Consider the following 13528-nt stretch of genomic DNA (forward strand, 5'->3'; position numbering starts at 1 on the left):
GCTATGATCTCTGCTAGTAACCTCTGATATTAACATTAATGAATTGTAGTTGATGTCTCTGTTCTTATTGCTCTTCTAGAGCACACCAAAAATGAGATTCAGGGTGCTTTTCAAGCGACTTTTTCAGACATCTTATTGTCATAGAAATTGGAGATGGGAAAAGACCTATTAGCTTAACTGCTTTATTCCCCCAAGTGGAAGAGAGTGCCAACAATTAATATCATTCCTGCAGAAAAGAAAAACTTTTTGTATAAGACGAATAATGATAAAACTCTAAAGAAACATTAATAAAAGTGTGTTTAATTTTATTAGTTTACAATATATGTGAGTCTTCAATAGAACACATACAACTGTCATTCAAAAGGGTAGTAAATTAACATGAAAATATTCAGCCTTTGTGTGACACATATGAGTAATTCCCTAGCTTTCTAAAACTGGCTTCTGTTTTTTGGATGGGAAAACCCTTCCATTTGAATGAGTGAATGTTTGAAAGGACATACATGAATTTTAAAAAACCCTGTAGATTGTTCATTTGCTTTCTATGTTTTTCTAATCAGGTCTTCCTAATTTTTAATAACTCCGATACTACAGTGAGGAGCTTATAAATATATTTTTAAAAGGTGGTTTATGTATATTTATAATAAATGAGTGCCAATAATGCTGAACACTAAGAGTGATGTGGCCCCTCCTTACAATTTAAATGTTCTAGTTCTACACAGAAAGCAAAGTCAGGTGTAACTGATTCCCAAAATACGTAATTCTGAAACTTCATTCTGTTGACTACTGTGGGCTCCCTTAAGTCTCAAATTATGTGCCTATGCTTTGTTTCTTTGTAAAGTCCCTTTCCGTACAGAATCCATGCGAGGTGTAAGTTAGCGGAAAGCAATTTTGTGGTTTTGACGTTTCCTGCCATTCTGTTTAGAAATACTGGATGGCATCAAGAAAAGTGTGAACCATTCTTCAGTTTCTTGTCTTTCCTAAGCTTCTGTTACCTTTGAAGTTGCTGCCTCAGATGAACACAGTGGATGAATGGCAGAGCATTTAACGTCTCCTTCTCTGTTTCTTCATGCACAAAGCTGCAGAGACCATCCACCTGTTCACTCAGTGTGTACATCTTTGGTTCTTCTCATCCTAAACTACAAATTTCCATGACTTTTAGAAGGTGGCTTAATACGTTAGCTTTGCAGTCACTGGTTTACTATAAATTTCAAACTAGGATGTATGGGTTTTTTTTTCCTGTTGGAGCTTCAGTGACCTTTGAGTGTGCCTTATGTCCACTGTGGAGAAACTAGTACACTTTCATAGTACACTTCAGAGAATGTGTTCCCCTCTGCCATAGCAGCTACTCTTACTATATCGTAACTGGGTTTTGGTGTTTGGGGAGAATAGTACTGCATTAACATCTCTGCTCCCACATTCCACTGTGATTTACTGGGTGACTGGAAACATTTCTCCCTGAATGCACAGCTGGAACAGATCTGCTGGCTCTGAGACTCTCTGCCAGTATAATATTCGCATGGATATTTCAGTCACTCAGTAGGACATCTAAGGCCTTTTCTGCATTTGGAATTCAGCAGTCAGTGGCCACTAACTGTCATAATTGCCATGGTGCAATCCTCTAGTGTAGGTAAGGAAAGCAGCAATTTCCTCAAGTATAGACAAGACCTAAGACTCTGGCTATTGTGGGCATACACAAGGAGAACAAAGGGGTCTTCTAGTTCTTGCAACAGCACTGGGTTCCTACAAGACAGACAGGTAGGTGAACTGGATGGTTGGGTAGGTTTACATCTTTGAAACAGGTTAGATATATTTATATCCGATGTGAGAACAGAGAAGTGGTTGCTACTTAATTCAAAGTGGTATCTCAGTAAAGGAAAATGAGACATTATAGGAAATGGCGAGGTGTTTGTGTCTTAACCATTGTATACAGACATTTTTAATCATAATATTTTGCTAATTTATTTTTTTTTAAATCCGATCCACTTACTAACACTAACTGCCATGAGCTTACATGCCAATTTAACCATCATAATTTCTCTGTTCTGGGGAAAATAACATTATCATCCTGAAATATCTCTTCCAAAGTGGGCTTGTTCCTTTTCTGGTGATGCAAGTTAAAATAGACAGAAGATGTCCTTGTCCTGTACTGTATGCTTTGGTGTTGTAGCCATGTTGGTCCCAGGATATTAGAGAGCCAAGATGGTTGTCATTGGACCAACTTTTTTTTGGTGAGAGAGGCAAGCTTTGGGCTTACACAGAGATATTCTTCAGGTCTGTACTGTCACATGAGAGGCAGAGGTTATGTTTCTCATTGTCTGTTCCTTAGAACTACAAAGGGCTGTATGTTGTGTAGGCAACATGCTCAGATCATGGTGGTGGGGGAGGGGTGGTGGAGGACAAAGTATGGGGTGGCGGAAGAGCCCCTTCTTGGTGACAGTGTTGAGCCCTGAAGGGAACTACACTGACACATGCTGTCAGGCCATGTATTATGGGGTGTAACTATGGGAAACACTGAGGTTTGGAGCATTGAAAGGAACACAGAGATACAAATGAAAGCGTTCCAGCAGTCAATACTTATGCTTATAGTTGCTTCTTTGCAGAGCAGATTGGCTGGTATTTTCCCTGATTCTGTTCCTCTCCAATGGGGATATTTTAAAATATCTCTTGCATCTGGCAGATAATCATTTGGTACAGATGATAGACATTATACACTCAGATAAAACAGTTTAATTCCATAGCTGAACTGCTCTGGAGTGTGCCAGTCCAATTTAGTAACCCAAAATGTTGCCTCATTACACAAGCAGAACTGTGGCTTGGGATTTTCAACACCTCCCACCCAAGACCAATGTAAAGCATGAAGACTCACCTCCCGCCCCCTCACCATATGCTGCTGCTATCTCATTTGGCCCACACTAAGGACATATTACAGATAGAACAGAACAAATGCCAGAGAACAATGACATTTATTCAGGGATTGGCCCCTCCAAAGGGTAACACATGTTGGTTGTCTTACTGCCAAGGCTCTGTCTCTTGATGGCCCTTCTCAGCTGTGAACGTGTACGTTGGCTGACTCAGAGGTTTCTCACACAGAACAAACACTGCAGTTCAAAACAAGACACTTGCAAAATCAGTGTTGCCATTGCACATCCTGTTGTTGACTATCTGAAATGGCACAGGCTGCTAGCTTTAAATTCATTGAGGGTGAGTGCACTATTTTGTTCTTTACAGTTCCATCAATTATCCCACTAATGTTATTGTTGCTTTAGTTTTAAAAGATTTTGAAGCTCAATAATGTGCTGAGGGTAACCACTCTGACACCTAAGCTGGACTCAAAAGATTTCCCATGAACCTGGTACAGTAAGGTTTCTTTTTTGCTGGCAGCTGCAATTATCCTTCAGTGAACTAGATCTACCTTTTCGCTGCTACTTGTGTATATTTAGAGAAACAACTATGCTTAACATTATGCAGGATACACCGGGCCCACTCAAAACCACAGTAATTTGAAAACTGTGACCTAAGGCAGTCAGATGAATAGAATAATTTCTGAGATATTGCTCCTAGCCAGAGACAGAAGCATGACTGCAGACAACTGACAGACTCTATTCTGAGCATTGATCATTCTGAGCATTGGTCATTTGGTGAAGAAAGTGGTCTTGATTGATAACTTCCAAGCTATTCATCATGCTGAAGTTGTCTGGGGTTGGTTGAAAATGCAAATTTTAGTGGAAAAACTAATAATATTGTTGTAGACAGCTGAAGCGTCCTTACTTCTCAGCTGTCATCCTGCCTGTGTCCATGCTGCCAAACTATAAATTAAGTCTCCAGGTTGGGCATGCTTCCTCATTGCTGGGTAAATTCCAGTCCCTACTTTCTCCATCTTGCAGGCAGAGGATTGTTAACCCAGTGTTGTGTTGCCAATATCAGCCCCATGGTAACACCTCAGAAGAAACAGGGAGGAGGGGCAAGCACTATGAATGAAGACAGCCTGAGGGCTTGATCCTCAGCTGATATATATTGGTATTGCTCCACTACTTCATTGGAGCTATGATTGCTTACATCACCTGAGGATCTAGCCCTCAAGGTGGAAAGAACTGGGAACAATACAAAGGAGGGAAGAGTAAATGAACAAAGTGTGGAGATAATGGTGTCCAATATTGTATCCACATTGGAGGCCTGAGAGGTCAAGTGGTATGAATAACAAATTATAAAGATGTTTGACCACAAGTTTAAGTTGTTTATTTGATAATGCTTTGATCATTGTGATATTGAGTAGAGTATCATAATGATAAGTTTTGTGTGTCCAAACCTCTATGGGTCTTGTGTAAAGAAGAAGGTAATCACACCAGCCAGCAGTCCAAGTATGTAAGCCAGTGTGGGGACTAAGTCTAAGATCTAGAGTTAAGTATCTTGAGTGCAAAGAAGTCATCCTAACTGTTAAGTCTGAGTCTAACTATAGTCCTTCGTAACATAATGGAACAAATGTTAGAAAGATTTTGTCAGTGCCACGAGGATAAACAGCAATACAAGCAATAGACAGCATAGATCTGTAAACCACAAATCACACCAGATTGTCTTGATACCCTTTTTTATTCAATATAAAATATTAGTGGATGAAATGCATTTTAATTTTAGTAAAGGATTTATTATTGGAGTTGTAAAATTTATTCTTTTGACTCTAATATGAATGTCATGTGCAAGCAAAATTGTTTGGAGGACCATAAATGAAGAGTAAAATCTGTTAAATTGTGCCTGTAAAGGTCCTGTAAACTTCACTGTTAAGACTGGGTTACTTAAAATCTTCAAAGAGAGGTTAAAATATGGACAAGAAAAAAAATGTGATTCAACTTAGAAAAATGCAGGCTTGTGTATCTGGTAGAAAATCAAGAATGTAGATTTTCAGTTGCAGGGAGATACCTGGTGGAAAGCAGAAATGCCATAGGAGAAATACTGTGGACTGTAAAAAAATTTCTGCCTTATGGCTATTCCATGTGGTTTATGGGCTACGTATGCAGAAGCATCAAGCCACAAGGCTAGGAATTTATCATCACACCTTGATTTTGTTAATTTCTGAGCACATCTAAGAAATGTCAGGAAAATGTGGATAAAATGGAGAGAAATTTAAAAAAATATGAAACAAAGATAATTAAGAAGCTGGAAGATGAGTAATACTTGAGAAATAGTTAAGGTTTTCTACACACTCAACATACCTAACACACAACCAAGGCAATGAGAAAAAGACCCTCTAATCTTCCATGCACAGCCACACATGTCCCCACTACCACAGTTACTGTATATCATGACCTTAATTCTACTCCTCTCTCATCCATTCCATGTAAACCCTATTTATCAACCTGCCCCCTCCTCACACAATTAGTTCTGGATGTTTTGGTGTTGTCGTTTGTAAAGAGCATGACGAAAGGCTGGCATCCACGAGGAGAGGATAAGTATTAATACCCCCTGCCCGCATACCTTAAGTAATCACTGAAGTTGAGTGCAGTACTCTTGAGTGAAGGAATATGTATCTATGTGAAACTTACAATTATGAGGCTAAAATAAATGTTTTACTTACAGTACAGTAGCTAAAAATTCACATGTAATTTTTAGTAATGAACCAGGCAAATTATTTGTTGGGCATTCTTAGTTGATGTGCAATGGGGAATGTGCTTAACTTAAGTACAATTCATATGAGAACAAGTATTTTTACTTGTGTAGCAGCATTTGTGTTCATTGAAAGGGTTGAGTTGTTTACACTGTCGAAGGCTATTGTGTCTGTAGTTTCCTTACAGCACAGTTTTACTTCCTCTTTCTCTCACAATGGCCTTTTTGGAGGAAAAAACCCTGTGTTCTCATTTCAGTGTAGCAAACATACCTGCTTGTGGGTTTACAGAGATGATTTTAAATAACTAAAAGGGAGGTGATATAAACAATGGGATTTTTTTCTCCACTGACATTTATAGGATTATAGTTCAGTGGGTTTTAAGGAAGTAACACAAATATTTTGATCCTAAATTAAGATTTAAATTAACTATTTTACAGGCATGAGTGTGAGTCTTTATACAGCTTGTAATTCAGAAATGCCTTGCATCAACTACAAACAGGTCATCTTATCTTCAACAGCCATGGAATCCACTTCTTACCCACCATTTGCTACACAATTCTACTCTCTAAAGTGAACTTTCTTATTTTTTTTTAAAAAGTCTGTGTTATGTGGTTGTGAAGATAGCCTTGAAAATATGAACAAAATGTAAATCAAGACAGTGATGTCTGCCTAAATCTACAGATAGCTTGAAGCAACAGCAGTGCGTGGCAGGGGTAATGTCATGACGTTTAAAAAAACTAGACATTTGAACTATTAAAATGTTACCGGTTAAACGTTAGGCTCCGTGGCCTCCCCACGTACCCAGGATCCCGGCTCCATGCCCGGGGCTCAGCAGCTGCTCCCACGTCAGAGACTCTGCTCACTGCCGAGCCCCCCCCCCCCCCCCCCCACGTCCTGGCTGCCCCCTCGCACGCCTGGGGCTCTGTTGCTGCTTTATGCAGAGCCCTGGGCGCAAGGCCAGCAGCCAGGACCCATGGTGCAAGGTGTGTGTGGGGGGGGGGCAGCTGGGATGGGGGGAGGCCGGCAGCCAGGATCCGGGGGGGGGGGGGGGGGCAGGGCAGCAGAGAAGTCCTGCAGCTGGAGTTTAAATGTTAAGGAATAGCTTACCAATAAGACTGATGCTTATCAGTTAATCGGTTAACATTTTACATCCCTAGTGAGTGGTGTGATCTGTCCCTTGCATTGCAATAGGTGATTTACTCTGCAACACCTTAAATATCAACATTAACTATTTCATTTCTGATTATTTTTGTTCCCCGCTACTGTGTTTATCCCACAATCACAAACTGTCTCCAGTCATCTCCCAGCCACCAAAATTGCTACTCCTTGCAACATTACGTATCTGATACAATGGAAACTGGAAATGTGGGGATAGCTTAGAATATATTGAATTGAATGTGGAATAAATAACTTAAAGGCTGTTGTACTGATCATATTGTGTATTTTCAAAATTAATTGATTAAAAACCTCAATCTTTAATGATGCTGCTACAGAATCCAGGGACCTTACTGCAGATTCAGTCCAGCCTCCATTGGAATACATGGACCTTGTCCACTGCAAGCTATGAGTTAATGCAGGGAATTCATTTTACAAAAGCTGTAAATGGTATAAAACTACTAACTGGAGGTTAATTTTCCATATTTAGGAAGTTTATTAGACTTTTGGCATATGTAGAAGGAACGGTGTAACAGGAAAGAAAGGTGTGTTTGAAATCTCTCTCAATATTCTCCTGTAGCTTCCATTTTTATTAATGGGAGTTGCACGTGTGTATTGATGAGAGAATAGGAATTACATAATTTTATAGAACCATGCAGCTCAATGTGCATGGTCTGTTTTTAGTATTCCAGCTGATGTTATAGGTGATAATTGAGGAGGAAATTGACAATAGCCTTCTTGGATCAAAATACCCACAAGAAGGTAGAGTACTTGGGTGAGACAGAAGCTAAGTTGAGGGATGTGTGTTAATTCACCCAGTTGAAATAGAAGTTACATGCTAATAGCTCTCTTCAAAAATATGCTCGTCAAACTTAAAATGCCTGCAGTTTTGAGATAAGTAAGCTGCATTGTAAAAGGATCTTTGGAACCTAAGTTTAGGGCTTCAATCTATAGTAGCAAAAGCATTGTATACTGAGAAGTGCCAATAGTTGTAAGCCACAAAGCTGGAACGATAAAACAAGAAACTCCAGGATAGCAGGGGAGGGGGAGCGTGGGATCTAGTATCCAGGTCAAAGTTTGAAGACATGTTGGTGCTCTCTGAAATTACTCACCACACCAAAACATAAAAATAAAAGTGCTAACCCCACGCTAGCAGGTGAAACTCCACCGACCTTCCTGCCCTCTCACCCCCTTCATTCTTTTCTCAGTCAGGAAGCTTTGCCCTTCTGTGAAATTCTAAGGCTCTTAATTCAGAATGGAACTTAGTACTTGGACTTTGCTCTCCCTGGAAACTACAGTTGATAGCATTTCTTCATAATTTATAGTGGATAGCATTTCTTAATTTACCACCTTGAAAACTCTAACAACACAGCACGTTGAATGGCTGGTCTGGATGTTAAGGCACAACCTTTGAACAGAAGTGTCTTCATGCAAACTACTTGGTCAGAATAAAAACAAACCCTCATTGGCGAGACTTGTTCGTGATCAGAGGCCACTGAAAACCACAATGCTTGACAATGTGAGAAATCTTGAAGTCCTAACAGTCAGCATCCTTTTCTGAGATGATTTATTATGGTAGCACCTAAGAGCACTAATCGTGGAGCAGGATCCCATTTTGCTATGTGCTGTACAAACACAACAAAAGCAGTCCCTTCCCGAAAGAGTTTACAATTTAAGAGCTACCCAAAGTGCTAAATCTTAATAAACACAAAGGATAATACTGCGTATATGGGGGGTTGTATGTTCAAAGTATTGCATACACATTCATCCAAAGAACATCTCAGTGTGAGAGAGAAGTAAATAGTAGTATTTCAATTTAGATATGGGGAAACTGAAGGACAAAGAGGAAATGATACGCCTAAACTTGCACTGCAGTTCGGTGATAGAGATAGAGCTCAGGACTTACTCATTGTTTTGACCACAGTACCTGTATGGTGCACCTAGAAGGGGAATGCTGGTCTTGCGATTAAGGCACAGAGCTTGGAGTCGGGTAATCTCTTTTCTATCCCTGCCGCTCTTTGCAGGAAATTCAACCTGCCTCTGTTTCCCTTGGTAAAATAGGTGTAATACTTATTTACTCCTGAGTGTTAAGAGGCTCAGTTCATTAATATTTGATATTCTTTTGATGGAATGCACAACAGAAATGCTTTCAACTAGGTTAATGTGATTTGATCTGCTATGTGATGCATACATTGCAGTGGTGCAACTTCAAAGAACTATTTGAGCTTTCTCTGTTAAATAGAACGGGCTCTAAAGTGAATGTTTCTAACAAGTGCATTGAAGCATTTGAAGATCAATTTAATTTAGATTAAGTTTCTCGAACACTGTAAATGAATAGTTTAAAATGAGTGAAAGGTTTATTCTGTTCACATCACACTGGAAAAAAATAATTAGCAGTGCTTCACATCCGTGGAGCTCAAAACGACTTACAAAAGCAGTGGGAAACAGCTGAAGAAATGCTAATAATTTGTCCAAAGTTACTCAAGTCAGTAGCAGAGCTAGAAATAGAATCCAAGTCTCCTGATTTAGTTGTCCTGTGTCCTACCCACTGAACCAGACTGTCTTGCCACTGAATCACACTGCCTTTTAATATATATTAGGGTTATCCTAGCTTATTAAAATTGCACATTCACTCAGATAGTCTGTTTATATGACTTCATTGGTTGTGGCAGCACGGCCATGTTTTGAAACCTTGCTCTCTTAAATCAGCACATCTAATAGTCACTTGTAGAGCATCTGTTTAGGCCAGTTGGCTTTATCCAGTTCTTGTTTTATACTTGACAAACTATTGACATTCTAGCTTAACTTGATTTTTCCAGTTTATTTTTATAATCATCTTTACTTTCACTATGCAAGCGTTGTCCTTGACGTGCACAATGTAAACAAAAATCGGGAGCTTTATGGTTTTAATTTTTAGCTGTTGTTTAATTGTTCTGTCATCATCTTTGTTAGAAATTACATGTGGAACAGGAATATTTAAACTCTGTCCAGTAAGCGTGGAGGTTCATTACTACATGTAAGATGCCAAAAAAGCCAGGGATAACTTTATGGGCTTTTTTAAAAGTACAGCTACTAGGGTAGTAGCAGGTTTCAAAAATCTGAATTTAGAGATGCCATTTTGTAAACAGTACAGTAATAAAGCTAAATGCATGTATTCTGGAGGATGAGCTGGCTCTGGGGAATGGTAATAGGACACTAAAATCTCTCTTATCCAGGTCATCAATTCAGTTTACTATCTATCAAAGAAGTGAAAGTACCACGGTTGTTTAGCTTATTTCGTAACCTAATTCTCCATGTTATCCAGTCAGTCATGAAATACTTTATTTTCTGCTGACACACTGTATTTTTTATGTGAAGATATATTTTATTCTTTACTTTCTCTGTTCTGAATGCACAGTAGCTCTCTAATACTAGAAACATGAAAACATGATAGTGGGCAAATGGGAGGATTTGAGGATGCACTAACTACCTTAAAATTAAAAAAAAAATGTAGGAAATTCAGCATTGTTTTTCTTATGCTTATTGTAATGTTGCTTTTTTGAGGTCAGTTGTCCTTGTTTTGCATTTTTAATAGTAGTATAACACTAAAATGAATTGTATTCATATTGCAGGGCGCTACAACTGACATTATAATTATTATGAATGCAAGTTGATGGGACAACTTCTACTGGAAAACATCTTCCTCTCTATTAGTGCTATAAGAAGCATATAGGTGCTTAGTACTTGTTAAACTATCAGTTGCAAGTGTCCCGCAGTAAAGGAATCCAAACAGCTCCACTGACAATGTAGTGAAGTTTCTGTCCTGGAAGGAGATGGTTGCTATTAAACCATAGCTTTTTATTTATTGTATGTCATCATTATGCCAATGAAAACATTGAGATGCTTGTTTTTTCAGCTATCTTTGTACTAAATGCTTTACAGCACAATTAGAAAGATGTGGTCCCTGCCCCCAAAGGGTTTACAATTTTATTTTAGTTGTAACCTATCAATCAAGGCAGCGGAGTGAAAGGTTGACAATGATTTTAAGATGTATATTTTTGAAGACTCAAAAGTATTGTTTTGGTTTTGTTTGTAATAGTGGAGAGGTATGTGAATAAAGAATTCAGTACTTCAAACACTGGGGTAAAAAGTATTCTTTCAAGCTTTCCATACAAAGACTATAAAAATATACATTACCTTGTTCCATTGTTCACTCAGTACATCAGCTGCATAGACTTGCAAGATTCTTGCTAGACCTGCAAGACCTCCACAATAAATAATTCAATCCAAGTAGAGGGAAAATCTGCCCTGAAAGAGGGCTCAACCAGAATATAAATCCAGAACCCCTTTTATTCTGTGTGTTATATTCAGCAATGAGATTGTGTCTCTGCCTAGAGATCAGGATGAACTGAAAAGTAAATTCAAAGCCTGAGGCTGCAGGCACCATAAATAAAATGATTCCACAGGGCTTTGGTCTCTGTTGTAGAGCAGTGCTGTTTTCACAAGAACCACTAATTGCAGCTTAGTTATCTTAGTAAGGGCAGACTTTACCTCTTTACCATATCTGTTTAGAAACTAATATAGTGAAAGTAGTACAAGCCCTTTGTCTTTTTATGTGCAAGAGAAATAAGCTGTGGTGATATTAATACCTTTATACTGGTGATACTGCATCCATGTGCTTTAACTATATCTGTTTCTAAACTGATGTAGTTAGAGGTACAAAAACTGTACGTAGCTATAACATGCAGTGTGGGTCATCAGAAGGGGGATTGAAAGCTTAATCAAAAGGCTCCAGGTAGGATGAATCACTGCATCTCATAAGGTAAATACTTCACAGTCATCGAGAACACCCTGGTACTTGTTCTTAAAAAATATATACAGTGATATTTTAATTTTCTTTTGGTAGAACATTAATAAGCAAGCTCTTAGTATGGGAGTCAGTTATTTAAATTTCATCCACATCTACTCGGATTGATTGATTTGGCTGACTTAGTTGGAGAGGAGCAGCACTTTGTATGTAGCTCTTTAGTGTAAAAGAAGAGGCTATGAAATTTTGAAGTAAACATAACTTGGTATTAACTTAATTTTAGCTTTTAAATGCCCAAGCGGTCTGCAGAATGCACAATGCCAGGAGTCCCAGTGGAATACATGAGAATGTACTTGTAAGAGTTTTCGATATGTTGCATTGACAGCAGGTTATTAGAGGAAACATTAGTTAAAACTTAGTAGTAGTGCAGGTACATACAGTGGTCTAGGAGAACAGTGGCCTTTTGGAGGGACACAGTAGAAATGTAATAAATATTTTGCTGAATTCCAGGAACCATGTCTGCCAAGTAGGGATGGTTGGCATGTGTGGGGGTAGAATCTAGGCTTAGTAAAATATTAGTACAGAGTTGTCTCTGGCTCCATTGTGACCTTCCTGTTTGCCATTTCCCCACTTCCTGTTGGTTTAGAAATGAACTAATAAACAAACATTTTTTTCCTTTCTGTTTTATTAACAGACTAGAGACGACTTCCTGGGTCAAGTGGACGTGCCACTTAATCATCTACCGGTAAGAGATGTTTATATGCTCATACGTAGTGGATCTCAAATTGAATACGAGCCAACAATGTGGTGCAGTTGTGAGTAAGGCTATTATCATTCTGGGGTGTATTCACAGGAGTGTCGTGTGTGAGACATGGGTGGTAATCATTCCATTCTACTTGCAATGGTGAGGCCTCACGTGGAGTACTGTTTCGGATGCCACGTTTTAAGAAAGTTCTGGACAAATTGGAGACCAGGGGAGAGCCAGGCTTAGAAAACCTGATCTATAAGGAAAGGTTAAATATACCGGGCATGTTTAGTCTTGAGAAAAGAAGACTGAGGTGGAGGGAGCTGATAAATCTTCAAATATGTTAAGGGCTGTTGTGATCAATTGTTCTCTATGTCCACTGGAGGTAGGACAAGAAGCAGTGGGCTTAATCTGCAGCCAGGGAAATTTAAGTTAGATATTAGGAAAAAGCTTTCTAAGTATAAGCCTGGGAGGATGGACGAGAGAAACTTTTGATGTCCCTTCCAGCGCTACATTTCTATGATTCTGTACTCTGCCTTGTCAGTGCCTTGTGTGAGAAACTTTTACATAAATGCTTTACAGACTTTTCTCTCTATTGAAGGTGTAATGCCGTCTCTGTACAGCTGCCATTGCTGCAGCAGCAACATTAGTAGCTATCAGGAGAGTGTGAGGCACAGCAAACTAAGGAAAAGTTCAGTGGCCCCACAAGTCACAGCAGCTGGGAGAAGTTTTCCTCCCTGGGAGTGTTGGGCCTTGAGACAGGATATCTAGAGACTCTGCAGGCTGTCCTCCATTTCTGTTGCTTATTTCTTAGATCTACCCCGACTATTCTGTGTCAAATGGTGACTGAAATGCTGGCCCACAGTCTGGTAATTTCTCACTTAACTACTGTAATGTCCTTATAATCATCCTCTGGCCTCTTTTCACACTGCCGCCCCCTCTGTTTGGAACAATTTTCCTTCCTGTGAGCCAAGCAAACTCAGTCTCCTCCAAACCTTTCCTTAAAAATCACTAGTTTTACTTTGCTTTCCATTGCTGACCTACCCCAACTCCACCGCTCATAGGCTTGTGTTTAATCCTATAATTGTGGGCGTTGTCTGTTTTAGATCATACACCATGTGGGGCCTGGAAACTGCCTAGCATGTTTTGAGCACTACTTCAGTGCTAGTAAGAGCAGTAGCCATAAGAACATAAGAATGGCCATACTGTGTCAGACCAAAGGTCCATCCAGCCCAGTATCCTG

At 39.3% G+C, this 13528-nt stretch overlaps 1 protein-coding gene across 12 annotated transcripts in view; it reads left to right on the forward strand.

Annotated features, from left to right (window-relative positions):
- The window catches only part of NEDD4L (NEDD4 like E3 ubiquitin protein ligase), a 371283-nt gene that overhangs the window by 240928 nt on the left and 116827 nt on the right, over window positions 1-13528 (forward strand). For all 12 annotated transcript variants that reach the window (XM_073343628.2, XM_073343623.2, XM_073343622.2 and 9 more), the window contains one exon: window positions 12235-12285. Coding sequence is in view for 6 of the 12 variants with exons in the window: in XM_073343623.2 (XP_073199724.1) it covers window positions 12235-12285 (51 nt within the window). In the remaining 6 variants the exon portion in view is untranslated. The remainder of the gene's footprint in view (window positions 1-12234; window positions 12286-13528) is intronic.

Source organism: Lepidochelys kempii, chromosome 5 (assembly GCF_965140285.1).
Source record: "Lepidochelys kempii isolate rLepKem1 chromosome 5, rLepKem1.hap1, whole genome shotgun sequence".
Taxonomy (NCBI): Eukaryota; Metazoa; Chordata; order Testudines; family Cheloniidae; genus Lepidochelys; species Lepidochelys kempii.